This window comes from Triplophysa rosa, linkage group LG23 (assembly GCF_024868665.1).
Source record: "Triplophysa rosa linkage group LG23, Trosa_1v2, whole genome shotgun sequence".
NCBI lineage: Eukaryota > Metazoa > Chordata > Actinopteri > Cypriniformes > Nemacheilidae > Triplophysa > Triplophysa rosa.
In genome coordinates this window covers 8,011,514-8,024,894 of record NC_079912.1, presented here as the reverse complement: position 1 = coordinate 8,024,894, position 13,381 = coordinate 8,011,514, and the positions used below count along the sequence as shown (strand labels likewise).

The 13,381-nt window shown below is 37.6% G+C and overlaps 1 protein-coding gene across 1 annotated transcript in view; it reads right to left on the bottom strand.

Annotated features, from left to right (window-relative positions):
• Positions 1-13,381, bottom strand: part of LOC130546988 (piezo-type mechanosensitive ion channel component 2) — a 107,492-nt gene that overhangs the window by 10,503 nt on the left and 83,608 nt on the right. Inside the window, exons 29-37 of the mRNA XM_057322587.1 lie at positions 12,893-12,982; positions 12,085-12,212; positions 11,312-11,383; positions 10,121-10,224; positions 8,596-8,716; positions 7,064-7,132; positions 6,801-6,967; positions 6,268-6,461; positions 174-338 (exon numbers count right to left, since the gene is read on the bottom strand). Coding sequence (XP_057178570.1) covers positions 174-338; positions 6,268-6,461; positions 6,801-6,967; positions 7,064-7,132; positions 8,596-8,716; positions 10,121-10,224; positions 11,312-11,383; positions 12,085-12,212; positions 12,893-12,982 — 1,110 coding nt within the window. The remainder of the gene's footprint in view (positions 1-173; positions 339-6,267; positions 6,462-6,800; positions 6,968-7,063; positions 7,133-8,595; positions 8,717-10,120; positions 10,225-11,311; positions 11,384-12,084; positions 12,213-12,892; positions 12,983-13,381) is intronic.

The window sequence follows — 13,381 nt, the reverse complement described above, 5'->3', positions numbered from 1 at the left end:
GTTGTAAAGCACATTGGTCAACTGCTGTTGTGTGTAATAGTGCTATAGAAATAAATTGACATTGACATTGACAGCTTACAAGCATAATAAGTCGTAAGTCATAATGACAGAACCCCCCAAGCTATAATAACACAAAACCCTTTCTTTAGAAGAGAAAGAGGGGTGATAAATACCTTGCTGCACTAGCGGCACTGTCTGCAGATGCAGACTGTAGATCTACACTGGGTAGTCTGCAGAGTTTGGGTCGAGCTCTTTGGCTGGTCTTGGGAACGCAGTCCACCGGTCCTGTAGTCTGGTCAAGCGTGGACTCATACAGCAATGTGGATTCTGTGTATGCACTGCAAAAAGCACAAATACATTTATGACTAAACATATTCAGTATTCAAAAGACAAGAAAATGAGAGCTACTTTGATTGAACCTTTGCCAAGTTGTTGATTACCAAGAAGAAAAACTTTTTTTTGTTTATTCTTACAAATTATTGACTTGTGCACTTACAATGGAAGTCTAGGGCAACAAGCTACTTATCTGGTTCCTTAAAAAAATATGTAAACAATAATATAAACATGGCTTACAAATGTAACATAAAGATGATCCGTTTTTTTAGACAATGTATTCTGTACCAGTTTAATGTATTGTTAATGTACTGTATATGTTTAATGTTGAATTAAATACCATGGTATGATCATTTTTCTGGATATTGAGATTTTATAGTAATTTTCGAAGAGTGTCCAGGTGTATTCAATACATGTATCACATTCAATATGAATATTGTATGCTTCAGTACCACGGTATATAACAAAGTATAATATCATCAGCATTCCACTAAAACTTTTATCGAACATGGAACATATTTAGAAATGTACTTTCTTTTCCATAAGTGAAAGTTACATTAGCCCTATATAAACTAACAGCTGCAGGACCGTAGCCAGCCTCTATAAAAGTTTGTTGTTTCCCCACATTTATTATTTAATTATAAGGTTCAAATACATGTATGCTCATGCGAATGCCCAAAATGGTAAAATGTGTAATCGGAGGACCACTCGAATCTAGCTGCTCATTACAAATACTCAGAAGAACTCCTTGTTCTTTATTAAGGGTCCATTTGGTAAGTTTTACTTTCAGGTGTTAATTAATACATTAACTAACAAACATGTACTAACATGCAGTTAGCGTTTCCCGAACAACGACATAGCTCGCTGGTTAACCACCGTAGTACGATGCATCGTTGGGGAAATTAACGACTGTTTCCCGAAACCGTAACTCTGTCGGAGATCAATCGTTTGAACCAAGTTGGTTCAGCAATCTAGTTGATGTCGCCATACAGGTGATGGAGTAATGACGTCTACTAATAAATACGTTCAGATCGAATTAATGTCAAATTCTTGCTGTAAATAACATACATTGCATTTAACGGCGACTTTAGTTATCCTATTTTTGTTATCGGATGTTTTATTTCACGATATTTCATTCATTCATAAGTTTCCTCCTACGTCACTCTGCCCAGGGTACTAAGTAGGTCCTAGTCTCGCATAGCCGGAACCTATCGCCGCTTTCTTTGGAAAGGCCCGCCCAAGAGGCCATATGACTGACAGGTAAAGCAACCAATCACGTTTCGTTTTGTGCCGCGTCATGTTTAGCGGCGTGGAAATGTCCCCGCAGTAACAGACCAATGTACATTCACGAACGTTTCAAAAGTTAACAGAAACAACGATTATAAATTTATGCCATGAACTTCGCATACTTTTAACAATTGAGCGTTAGTCGATTATTTACCGTTGTAAACACGACAGCTTACTTCTTAGATCAGAAGGCTTTATTGTTTCCGGGCGGACCGTTAAAGAACGTGACACGCATGTCTCCCGGAAATCCTGTGAAATTCAACCAATCAGATGACGACTTCGAATGTGCTGAAGTGTTTCCAGAAAAGTGTGCCTTAGGGGCTGTGTCCACCGAGGCGCATTTACGCGGCTGAAAACGGCAGGAGCTCGGCTGAAAACACCCGCTGCAGGCGCAGCGTTCTGCCCAAAGTTGAGCATTTTTCAACTCTAGGCGCCCGGTCGAACGCCGGCGCTGATCGTGGGGAAAACGCACAGCACCAGCGCTGAGCGCGGAAAAAAAACGGCAACTGATGGCTTTTTTTAAAAGCGCGGCGTTTCCGTTGAAAACAACTGAAAAAACACGTCGGCCGCAGGCGTAAACGCCTCGGTGTACACAGCCCCTTATGCATCAGACGTTTAGCCAACGGTCTGTGGGCGTGATGTCTGAGGCTGAGACTAAGTAGGTCCATGCGCATGCGCTTGTATTTTCTTAACAAACTCAAAGATGTCAAATTAAATTTGTATATATTTCGAATGATGGATATAGAATGCACTGCATGCAGTGTTGGGTGTAACTAGTTACTAAGTAATTAGTTACTGTAATTTAATTACTTTTCCCTTGAAAAGATAAAGTAAGGGATTACTCTTATTTTTTCTGTAATTTAATGACAGTTACTTCTGATGTAATTAAACTAAATACTTTGTGTAATATGTGCGTGTGCAGAAGTGGAATTGACATCTAAATTCAAAGTCTAATTTTAAAATCCGTGCTTTAATGTATAATTCTCACATTTGTAATTAATAATAATACTTTATGTTGTTTTATATTATTTATTTGAATGAATTAAAAGAGCCGATTCATGTCTATCCTTGAATCACTTAACTCATCTAGGTTGATGTAGGATATAGAAAGTAATTAGTAATTAAATACTTTTTGAAGAGAGTAACTTGTACGGTAATCTAATTACATTATCGAATGTGTAATTAGTAACTAGTAATTAATTACTTTTTCAGAGTAACTTACCCAACACTGACTGCATGTTGCTTGCTTAGTTTGCTCAGAGGCATGATGCAAGTCTACATGTCATAATAAAAAGGAACTATGCTTCTAACAACAGCTCTAGACCTGTAGTTCCAACCACGCAACTTTACAATGCTGTTTGCGATTTGATCGTTGGAACGATTGTTCCGGGAAACACTTGAATCATTGAACACTGCTGGTGCGGCGTGCACAATTTGCTATAGGCGCGTCGGCGCCGCATAGAGATTGAAATAGTTCATTTGACCAGAGAAAGCGGCACGGCTCACATTTTCCGAGCGGTTTTAGACCGCCCCAAAGATGCTTTTAGGAAACGCACCTGGGCAGTTTTAACACATGAATCCCCATGACACCCGTATTAGCTAAGGTTAGCCCTTGTTAGTTCTTGACTAGTCCATTTCGCTTCACTCATCATTAGTTCATATGGAAGTAAGTATTCTTTCAGATATTAGTACATGATTATTCATGGACCCTTATTGTAAAGTGCTACCAAATTATTAAACGGATGCCAACTAATTGGGACAAAAGACCTCCCTACTACCCCTACCCCTAACCTTACCATACATTTATTATTAAACCATTTTTCAAATATTTGCTTCATTTTGTTGAAAAATAAATGCCTGTACGATATGATATGTGATGTGAAAATGTACAAGAGTTCGAATGTAAAAGGCGGATTCGAACTTGGTTGATAGCGTCAAAACTAATATTACTTGTCACGAGCACCACTGAAGCAGCTGATAAAGTGGTGTTGTTTTTGCACTCACATTTTTTTATCCTAATTATTGGCAGTTGTTATTTAAAAGGACACATTTTCATTACAAAAATTCACAAAAAAACTGACTGAAATTCTAGACCTTTGACAATGAGGGATGGGTCGTTCGAACCACCCGAACTCCCCCTGGCTACGGGCCTGAGCTGACTGATTTCTGTAGTGACCGTCTGGCAGATTAACAAACCACATTGAGGCCAAAATTAGTCACCATATTTTTATATTGGTAGAGGAACATATTAGCAGTGATAATTTGGCCTGAGTGTGGTGCTGAGGGAAAGAGGGAATAGCATGTACAGCGAAACCTCAGAGACAGGAGGCTGTTGTTGAAATCTGGCACACTAGACCCTTCGCAAATATCTTATGCGGAGTGTGTGCCCTACACGGGGTGTGACAGGGTAAAAATGACCTGATTAAAATACGATATAGCCTACAACAAAAAATGTATTGCATCGTACTATACTGTTCATATAATCAGAGGTGGGTAGAGTAGCCAAAATCTTTACTCAAGTAAAAGTACAAGTAACTAGAGAAATTGTTACTCAAGTAAAAGTAAAAGTCACTAGTTTAAAAATTACTTGAGTAAAAGTAAAAAAGTATGCAATGAAAAAACTACTCAAGTAGCTAGTTACTTAGTTACTTTGTATCTGATTATATAGGCTACTACATAAAATTAATATTATCGCCAGTATTTGAATATTACATTTTAATCAATATTTTTAATTATCATAAGCGGATATCTTTGCAATATACTAGAGAGACTAAAGAATAGACAAACACAGAAGAGACAAGCATTTCTGTAAATTTCATCTAGTCCTGATGTCAATGTAGTTTACACAACTTATTTAGAATAATAGACCATGTCAAACTAAAGCATGAACTAAGCTCAGAGCATTTCCTAAGATGATCTAGAACATCTGCAGTGCTCTCTTAAATGAAATACACATTTTTGAACAAAGCTCATGTTTTCTCGTGTTGTGTCACGTGTGTGTTGTGAAACGCTCTTACTTGTAAACAAACAGTAAACAGTGAACCACACGCCCATCAACACGTTTTCTTCCTTCTGTTCTTCAAATGTATATTTCTGCAAGCCCACGTCTCTGTGTCTGACAGGTAACGCGCATGTTGCTGTGTCTGACGAACAGGTCGCGCGGGTGCGCGCATATGGCGGGCATTTATCATCGCTGTCAAACAATATGACACATTTGCAGTTTTGATTGTATAGATATAGATTAATATCCACTTCATCCAACGCTCTTTGTGTTCTGCGTGTTCTTAAGTTTCGCGCTACGAGGAGTGAGTAATCCTGCTTCAGATGATTCAGATCGTGCTGCGAACTGAACAAATCATTTGAACTGATTCATTAGCCTATTCAAATGGTTTTGCCCATTGTTCAATTAATGCTTTCAAAAGAATCGACTCAAAAGAATCGATCACTCGGGAATGCGCGTAAAAAGAGACGACAACCTTGAAATAAACAACGCGTTTAAAAAAGCATATTTTAAAATGAAGGAACGAAGGAACATCACGCAATGTAAGTTATGTAACGAAGTAATTTTCTATTAGAAATTTACTCAAGTAAGAGTAAAAGTACACACTTTTAATTTTACTTAAAAAGTACATATTTTCCAAAATGTTACTCAAGTAAATGTAACGAAGTAAATGTAGCGCGTTACTACCCACCTCTGCATATAATAGTCTCTAATTATTAAGATCACGATTACTAAATAGTTAGAATAAAATAAGAGAACTGACAAAGTAAATGTGTGTACATGTCAGTTTTATTTTGGTATACATCTAGTCTTGACTTGTTCTTGTACAAACCATCACTGTTTTGAAAATACTTTGAGCTTAACCTGACACTCGAACATTTTTAACTATTTCAAAAAGGAAATCTCCGCCCCATGCGATGTGTTTCATGTCTACAGACAGCTTTCGTTCGATGAACTTCTTAAGAAAACACAGTAGTTTTAGGTAAATCAACAATAAGTGAGATTTTCTGCATTAGACTGTCTGTAGACTGTCTGTAAACTTAAACCTTCATACCTAAAATTCATAGCATTAATTAAGTTGTATTAAGGTACATTATTATTATTAAATATAACTGAATTACATTCAAACTTAAATCTAGAACACGTGTATAAACGGTTTCAGCGGTGACACCATAAACAAGTGCTATGTGACCCAAACTTAACTTCCGTTAGACTTGCGTAAAGAATCAATAACCGTTGAGTAGTTTTAATTTAATTTAATACAACTAATTTACAATAGAATATTGATATACAATAATATTAATATAAATTAAATATAAAATAAATTGTTGTATTATAACCAAACACATACCGGAAGTTAACTTTGGGTCAGGAGTGCTTCCAATGAAACCGTCTATAGTTGAGTATGCATTTAAATTTACTTAAAAAAAATAAAAATAAACAATGCCCCCAAAGTATTTAGATACTAAAGCTATATAGTAAAAAATATTGCAGCAAAATTCCAGAAGGTATTTGATATGTAATACGATGACACAATATAGATTTTTAAGCATTTAATACTTCTTGGCCTTTAGAAACCAAAATGCAAGTGATTCACTGATCTGAGTTAAATGTTGTTTTTTTTCTTTTTAAATGTGTTGTTTTACCAGGACAGATTGTCTGTAGAGAGATCAGACTCTAGCCCTTCCATGGTGTTATCTTGCTGAGGAAGATGACTTTGTGCAGGGCTGAAGTCTGTATACACCTCTTCAGTTCTGTCCAGACTGGATTCGGCGGATGCGGGTCTGCACATCTGTCTCTGGTAATACACATGGATGCTCTCCCGTGATGGAATGTTACCCTGGTGGAAAATGACATGCTGTAAACCTCAAGGTTTAGAGTTCTGTACATTCTGTGCACATTTATTTGTGGTTTGATTGTAGCGGTCATGTCATTTTGGATTTTCATACATTTCAAGTAATACATCAAGTTATGAGCGTTAAATATGTAATAACACTTTCGAATAACTTTCCTAAATATGTAACGTCTGAGACCACCAATGAAAAGTGCTTTTATTTAGTTTTCATTCTTAAGCATAAAAACTGCAATTCATATGACCTAATGAAACATAAATCAATAGCATTCTAGAGTTCATATTTTCAGAAATGCAAAGCATCATGGGATTGCTTGCCACCACTACCTTTTTGACCTCTTGCGTGAGCATGCAGCGTTCGATGCGCAGGACAGTGGAGATATCAATGTGTTCCTGACAGATGGAGTTCAGCCAGGCGGTGAAACTGTCCAGCAGGGCCAGAAAGAGCACCCAGGAGAACTTCACGATGTTGAACACACGTTTCAAGATGTTATCTAGAACAAAGACAGACACTGAGCTTCGGCAGAACTGGACTTTGTGTCTCATTCACTGTGAGGACAAATATGAGATGAGCATTGAATTAGTCTTACCTGGACCATCAGACATTTCGTCCTCCATAACGCCATCATCCTGATCTCCTTCTTCAATGGACATGTGCACTACAAATAAAAAAAAGAAAATGTTTATGGTGCAGTGACGCTATTAGATGATGAGTACTATGTTACAGTTTTTCATATAAGACTTAAAAGGTGCAATGAGGAAGATTAAAGAGGATCTATTGACAGAAATGCAATATAATATACATACAGTAAGTATGTATTCAGAGGTGTATAAAGACCTTATATAATGAAGCATTATGTTTTTATTACCTTAGAATGAGCTATTTCTATCTACATACACCGCGGGTCCCCTTACATGGAATTCATCATGTTGTGTCTACAGAAGCCCTAAACGGACAAACTGCTCTACAGAGCACGTTTCGTAAATATGTTATCTCCTTTGGCAAAGAAGCAAAAACGTGACAACATCTTTGTCCTCTGTCAGCCACCATAGTGCATCGAAAGGGAGGGTTGAGAGGTGGACTGAGCTGTTGGTTGCAATTCACAACCTCAAAGCTAGATGCCGCTATCTACAGACTGGGCCTTTAAAATTCTTTATTGTCATCTGTACTTGAAACAATTCAATTCTAAATTGGTACAATTACATTTTTATTTGATCCATTACTCTTGTGATTGACAAGGTAGAAGGGCACGAGGAAAAATAAATTAGGTAATAAAATACATAAGCACATAATAAAGGATAAAGCAGTAAAAACAAAGAATAAACAATCAAATAAATAAATAAATACATAATTAAAACTAATAAAAACTATTGTTTTAAAACAATTAAAAAAATGTCAATAGATAGAAAATAGAAAAAAACATATTATTATATATTATAATATATTATAAGTATTTTTTGTAAGTGTAACTTTAAACATGAAAACAAACCAAACAACTAAAAGGTCATAGATTTAAATCTATTTCCTAAAATGAAATAAAAAGGCACAAATGTTTAAAAAGGCATATTTCTCAAACACAGCGATGGGGCTTATCTTAGCCTAGCTGCCAAATTTCTCTTCTGTTCAGTGTCAGCTACATGCTTTCCCTTTGACTCATTACTCCAACGTGTGACTTCTAAGAAACTGTAGATTTCAACAATGTGACACAGTATTTTCATTTATATTAACTGAATGTTTTATTGTCTCTAGCTGGCGGCCTCAGGGCTGGGTCTGAATCTGCTGGCTGGATGTTTGAAAGGCCGTCCAGCCATCATATGGGATGAATTGAGCATAGCGAATGCAACATGGCCCTTTTCATCCCCGAGCCCCGAGAATTCGGGGGCCTGGAAGCCGCCTGCCAAGAGAGAGCTGGCAGGGTGCGAAGGGGCGTCCATTTACAGGCAACAGCACCAGGGCTTTAATGAGGTGCCCGAAACGCCCGTAGGGTTACGCTCACACACATACAAAGTGCCTATTAATGACCCAAATGTGGCATAGAGCACCATATACCTGGAAGGAGAGATGAATACAAACACTGACGTTCAAACTAATCACGGATTAAAATGAAAAGTTTGAGCATACCTTCCTTCGGCTCTTTCCTGGTAGAGCGAGCCTCTGTGTATCTCTGCCAGAAGCGCCGTTTCTCCTTACTCCTCTCTTTCATGGCGGTTTTAGAGTCAGTTATCCAGGCATGGTACACAAACTGAGAAGCAAAGAGTTACGTCAGACAAACATAAGGATGGTGAAGATGGTGACCTGCTTTCTGGTGTCTCTGTTCTAGATCTAATTTGTTTTGATTCTTCGCTACACTGTGGCATTTGGAATCAGAGGACGAGCCAGGTTTAATTCCTCCTCTGATGGAAAACAAAAGGTCTTACACACATGCAGCGTACAAACTTGCCAAATGTTCCAATACAAGATTAAAACTTGAGCTGGCAAAATACAATGTTTGTAAAAGCAAGTCGTCCCGCCATACGTCAAAGACACCGACACGATACACAGAACAGAAAACCAGCCGCAGGGTGTGTTTAACTCCACAATGAAGAAATTTAGAAAGTCAAAGGATAGTTCACCCAAAAGTGAAAATTCTTTCATCATTTATTCACCCGTCATGTCATTTCAAACCAGTATGACTTGCTTTCTTTAGCAGAACACAAAATAAGATATTTTGAAGAATGTGGGGAACCAAACAACATTGAACCAAATTGACTATCATTGGGCGAACACAAAACCACTGAGCCATTCCTCAAAATATCTTCTTTTGTGTAACACCGACAAAAGACTCATATACAGGTTGTAAATGACATGAAAATGACAGAATTGTTCTTTTTGGGTGAACTATGCCTATAAGGTCTCAGCCCAAAAAAGAACCACACTGTTGACAAAGGAGAAAAACACAGCCTTTGTTCAAACGGCACAACCAAACCCATGAAAAACCTCCAGGGAAAGATTCAGCTCTCACATGCATCTACTGCGATATGCATGAAACACTGCATTTCCTTGGTGTGCATGCACAATATCAGCAGGTTGATCGAAGTGCAACTGTTCCTTCTGGCCCGAGCGACTCTCCAGGGCCCGTGCCATATATAGGTTAAATGAGAGCTGTATTGCATTGTGCGGGACAGGTAAATGCAGTGGTCATCTAAGAGGACAGAGTTGACAGTCTACAGCATAAAGACAGAGAGGAGATATATCAAGCGTCGTGAAGTACCTTGGCTGCCCTGATTACATACTGCAGTACAGTTTTGGGCAGTCTAATGACAGACTTTGGTAAAGCCACCAAAGCAGAGGCAAACTTTCGGATAGCTCTCTACAAGACAGGACAGAGCAGTGATGGAGTTAGTCAGGGTGCGAGGGTCTGCGTTATTCATGTTACCGCACTTCCGCGCGGGAAGCTGTTAGTGGTCTGGCAAATAACGAAACAATGTTAAATGCTGAGGGAAGAAACAAAACAAAACACAGTGAAACACTTTCATATGACAGAGACATTGAACGGAGTCGTGTTTGGGAACAACTGACTTGAGCAAAACGTTATGAGACGTAACGTAAAAAAAGGGGTGTTAATGGTGCGCATGCAGTATAGAACGGAGGCTTATGGAGTGCTTACCTGGAATGCTGATTTCTTGGGAGGTTCCTCGTGAGTTTTGTCTTCCTCTTCCTCCTCTTCTCCACTGTCCGTCTCAAATAAGTAATAATTCCCACTACGGACCACTGGGGAAAAAACATATTAGTATTCATTGCTCATGTTAAAAAAACAAAAATAATACAGGGCAGTGGTTTTCAACAGGGGGGCCCCGCACCCCACAAGGGGGCCCCAGCTGACTTCTATGAGGGCTGCAAAATGACTAAAAATGTCAGATTAGAGCATTGAAATGCATTTAAAAAACAAACAAAAAAAAGACATTTCTTATTATTTGGTCATTTTTAAATAAACAAACATTTTCAGTTAATGTCAAGTTTTAAAATATTTTACTGGGTAGAAGTTGTGAGTTTTTGTGAATGGGACCTTTGAATATTGTTGAATAAAAGGGGGAGTCAACATAATATGTGCAAACAATATGTTTTAAAAAATGAAAAAAATATATTTTAATTTTATCATATAGCACTAAAATTTAAATAATAAACAAAAACAACATTTTTTAAAATCTTAATATAGCACTAATCTTATATAGCAACATAAAAATAAACAAATACATTATTAAATGACAAAAGTATATACCAACTAAAATGAACATAAAAACTAAAAATTCATTTAAAAGCCAAATTAAAATATTAATAAAACTAAATAAAACTATAATAACTATCAATATATTTAAGTTAACTACCAATCCTAAAATTAAAACCTGCATATAAATACATCTTAAAGATATTCGTTTAACATTTTGATTCGGTTATAAATGTTCTGTTGGTTGTATACTGTTCAAACATTTGTGCAGTCATAAAAAATGGAAAGTTATTCTGGACCAGTATTTTTTACGTCTTCTGAAGAGGTCTTTAGATGTTTAGTCTGGATTAACATAGATATCTACAGTGTTATGAATAGCTATTAAGAATATATTAATAGATATTTTGATGATAATTTAGAAGAATTTGATGATTTGAGATAATACTGAAATCTCTGGCTTTTGTATCGTAATAAAATCAAAGTATTTGATGTAATGTTGAGATCTATTCTTAAACTGAACAGACAGACAAAAATCTCCATTTAATCTCCTACCCTATGTGAATAATATGAACATTGGGATTTTTGTAGTTAAATGAGAAATGAGACTGCAAACATTTAAAAAGCGACACTAACTGGACGCGTGATCGACCCACGGCTTCCACCACTCCTTCCTACTGCCTTTTCTCTTCTCTTTGCTCGTCTCTCCTGTAATGTAGAAACATCATTTCAGACAGCAGACATTTACCTTCAGGCCAGGTATGTGCGATTCATGTGTTTCAGATTTGATTGAAATGCATTTAACACCTCTGTTAAATGCAGGCACTCATGGAATTTACAAGTCGATGTGCTTTGGAAAAGCAACTCTAAAGCTAACGTGAAGAACAAATAACTACTTCTATATTATTTACATACATTATGTTACATGGTACATTATTTTTAATTATATGTATACAATATGTGGGTCATGCGTAGTCATTTGTGCCCTTAAGATCCAAAACCAGTGCTCGAATTGGGGGGGGGGTGGATGGGGAGATCCAGGACCCCCTATAAGAGGTAAAAATAGACTTAGGGCATCCTTCAGATATATTTCTTTAAAAATAATAACAATGACAAATCTAAATTTTGTGCAGACAAGATACTGTAAATATTGTAAATGAATTATTTATAATAATAAAGTCTATTACGTCTATTTTTAGGCCACTTGTCATGCACCCCAAAATGTTGGGGACCCCTATAAGACATGACTCAATTCGAGCACCGCATAAAACATAAAAATAACCAGACACCAAACTTGGTGACGTCACTTGACAGACACGCCTGTGCAAAAGAAAAAGGAAAATTGTATCATTTGAATTTATTAACCATTTTATATAACCGTATATTCAATGTCTCTCTTCTAAACGTACCTTCATCATCATCATCCTCATCTTCCTCTATAACCACTGAGTGGCTCTCTCCGCTTTCCTGAGCCAAAGACAACATCCTCTCTTTACCTCTCTTAAACTTCTGCTGTCGGTTTTTGATGCGGTCCATCCTGAGACATAGAGAGAGAGAGAGAGAGAGAGAGAGAGAGAGAGAGAGAGAGAGAGAGAGAGAGAGAGAGAGAGAGAGAGAGAGAGAGAGAGAGAGAGAAAGAGAGAGAGAGAGAGAGAGAGAGAGAGAGAGAGAGAGAGAGAGAGAGTCTTCACTACTTGTTTGGTTGATCTGACTTCATTTTCTTTCTTCCTTGAACACAATTATAGTGTAATTTTAGATAATATGGGAGAGTGTATCTTCATGTTAGGGCATGTGCGGGTGTGAGGGAGGCAAGGAAAACAGGCAACATCTTGGCAAGGATGAGACATCCCGTGCCCTACTAACACACAATAACACAATATAATGAATATTGCACACATATAAACGTATAAAAGAGCCATTTTGATAGCAGCACAGTATTTAAGACGAAATCAAACTACAAATGCCCGTGTCTGAACGTTCAGTAAAGGTGGATGAAAGTATTTTAACGTCAAAAGAATTACACACTTTACCTTTAAGCCACACAAATGATGCAATCCCAACTGGAAGCAATAAGCGCCAATCAATGTGTGTGGATTGTTTGTATTCATGCATGTTTAAGAGTTCATAAGCTGTATGAGCGGCACAGCGGCAGCTGGCAGTGAACAATGAAACATTGTTAGTCGCACACAGTCCTCATTGAGTGTTTGATGAACTCACTGTCTCTTCAGAAGGTCCATGGATTTCTTCTCTTCCTCTATTCTGGCTTTGACCGCCTTCACAATGGTCGCCTGGAAGAGCTCAGCTCCTCTGACAGATGAACGGCGAGAGAGAGAAACGGCGAAAGGGAACAAACAAACCACAGTTTGATGAATGCGTTCTGAGATTCGCTGGTAATAGAATTGTTAGGTTTCGCGAAACAGGCGCGTCACAGTGAGTTAGCCTCAAACTCATTGGCGGCAGTGGAAATCGACGTTTGTGAGGGAACCTCGGGAAAGATATCGGGTCGCAATATTTTGTAAACGGCAATGGGACTCGTGTAAAGGAATATTCTGGGTTATTGCATTCAGGTGTGTTTATGATCAAACCAAAACAGACGCTGGCAACACTGGCACATAAATGTTTATAAATGTTTACGCTGGTTTCACTCTGGTATAACCAAAACACTTGTGCTGGTATGAAATAAAATACAACAATACTGTTGACTAC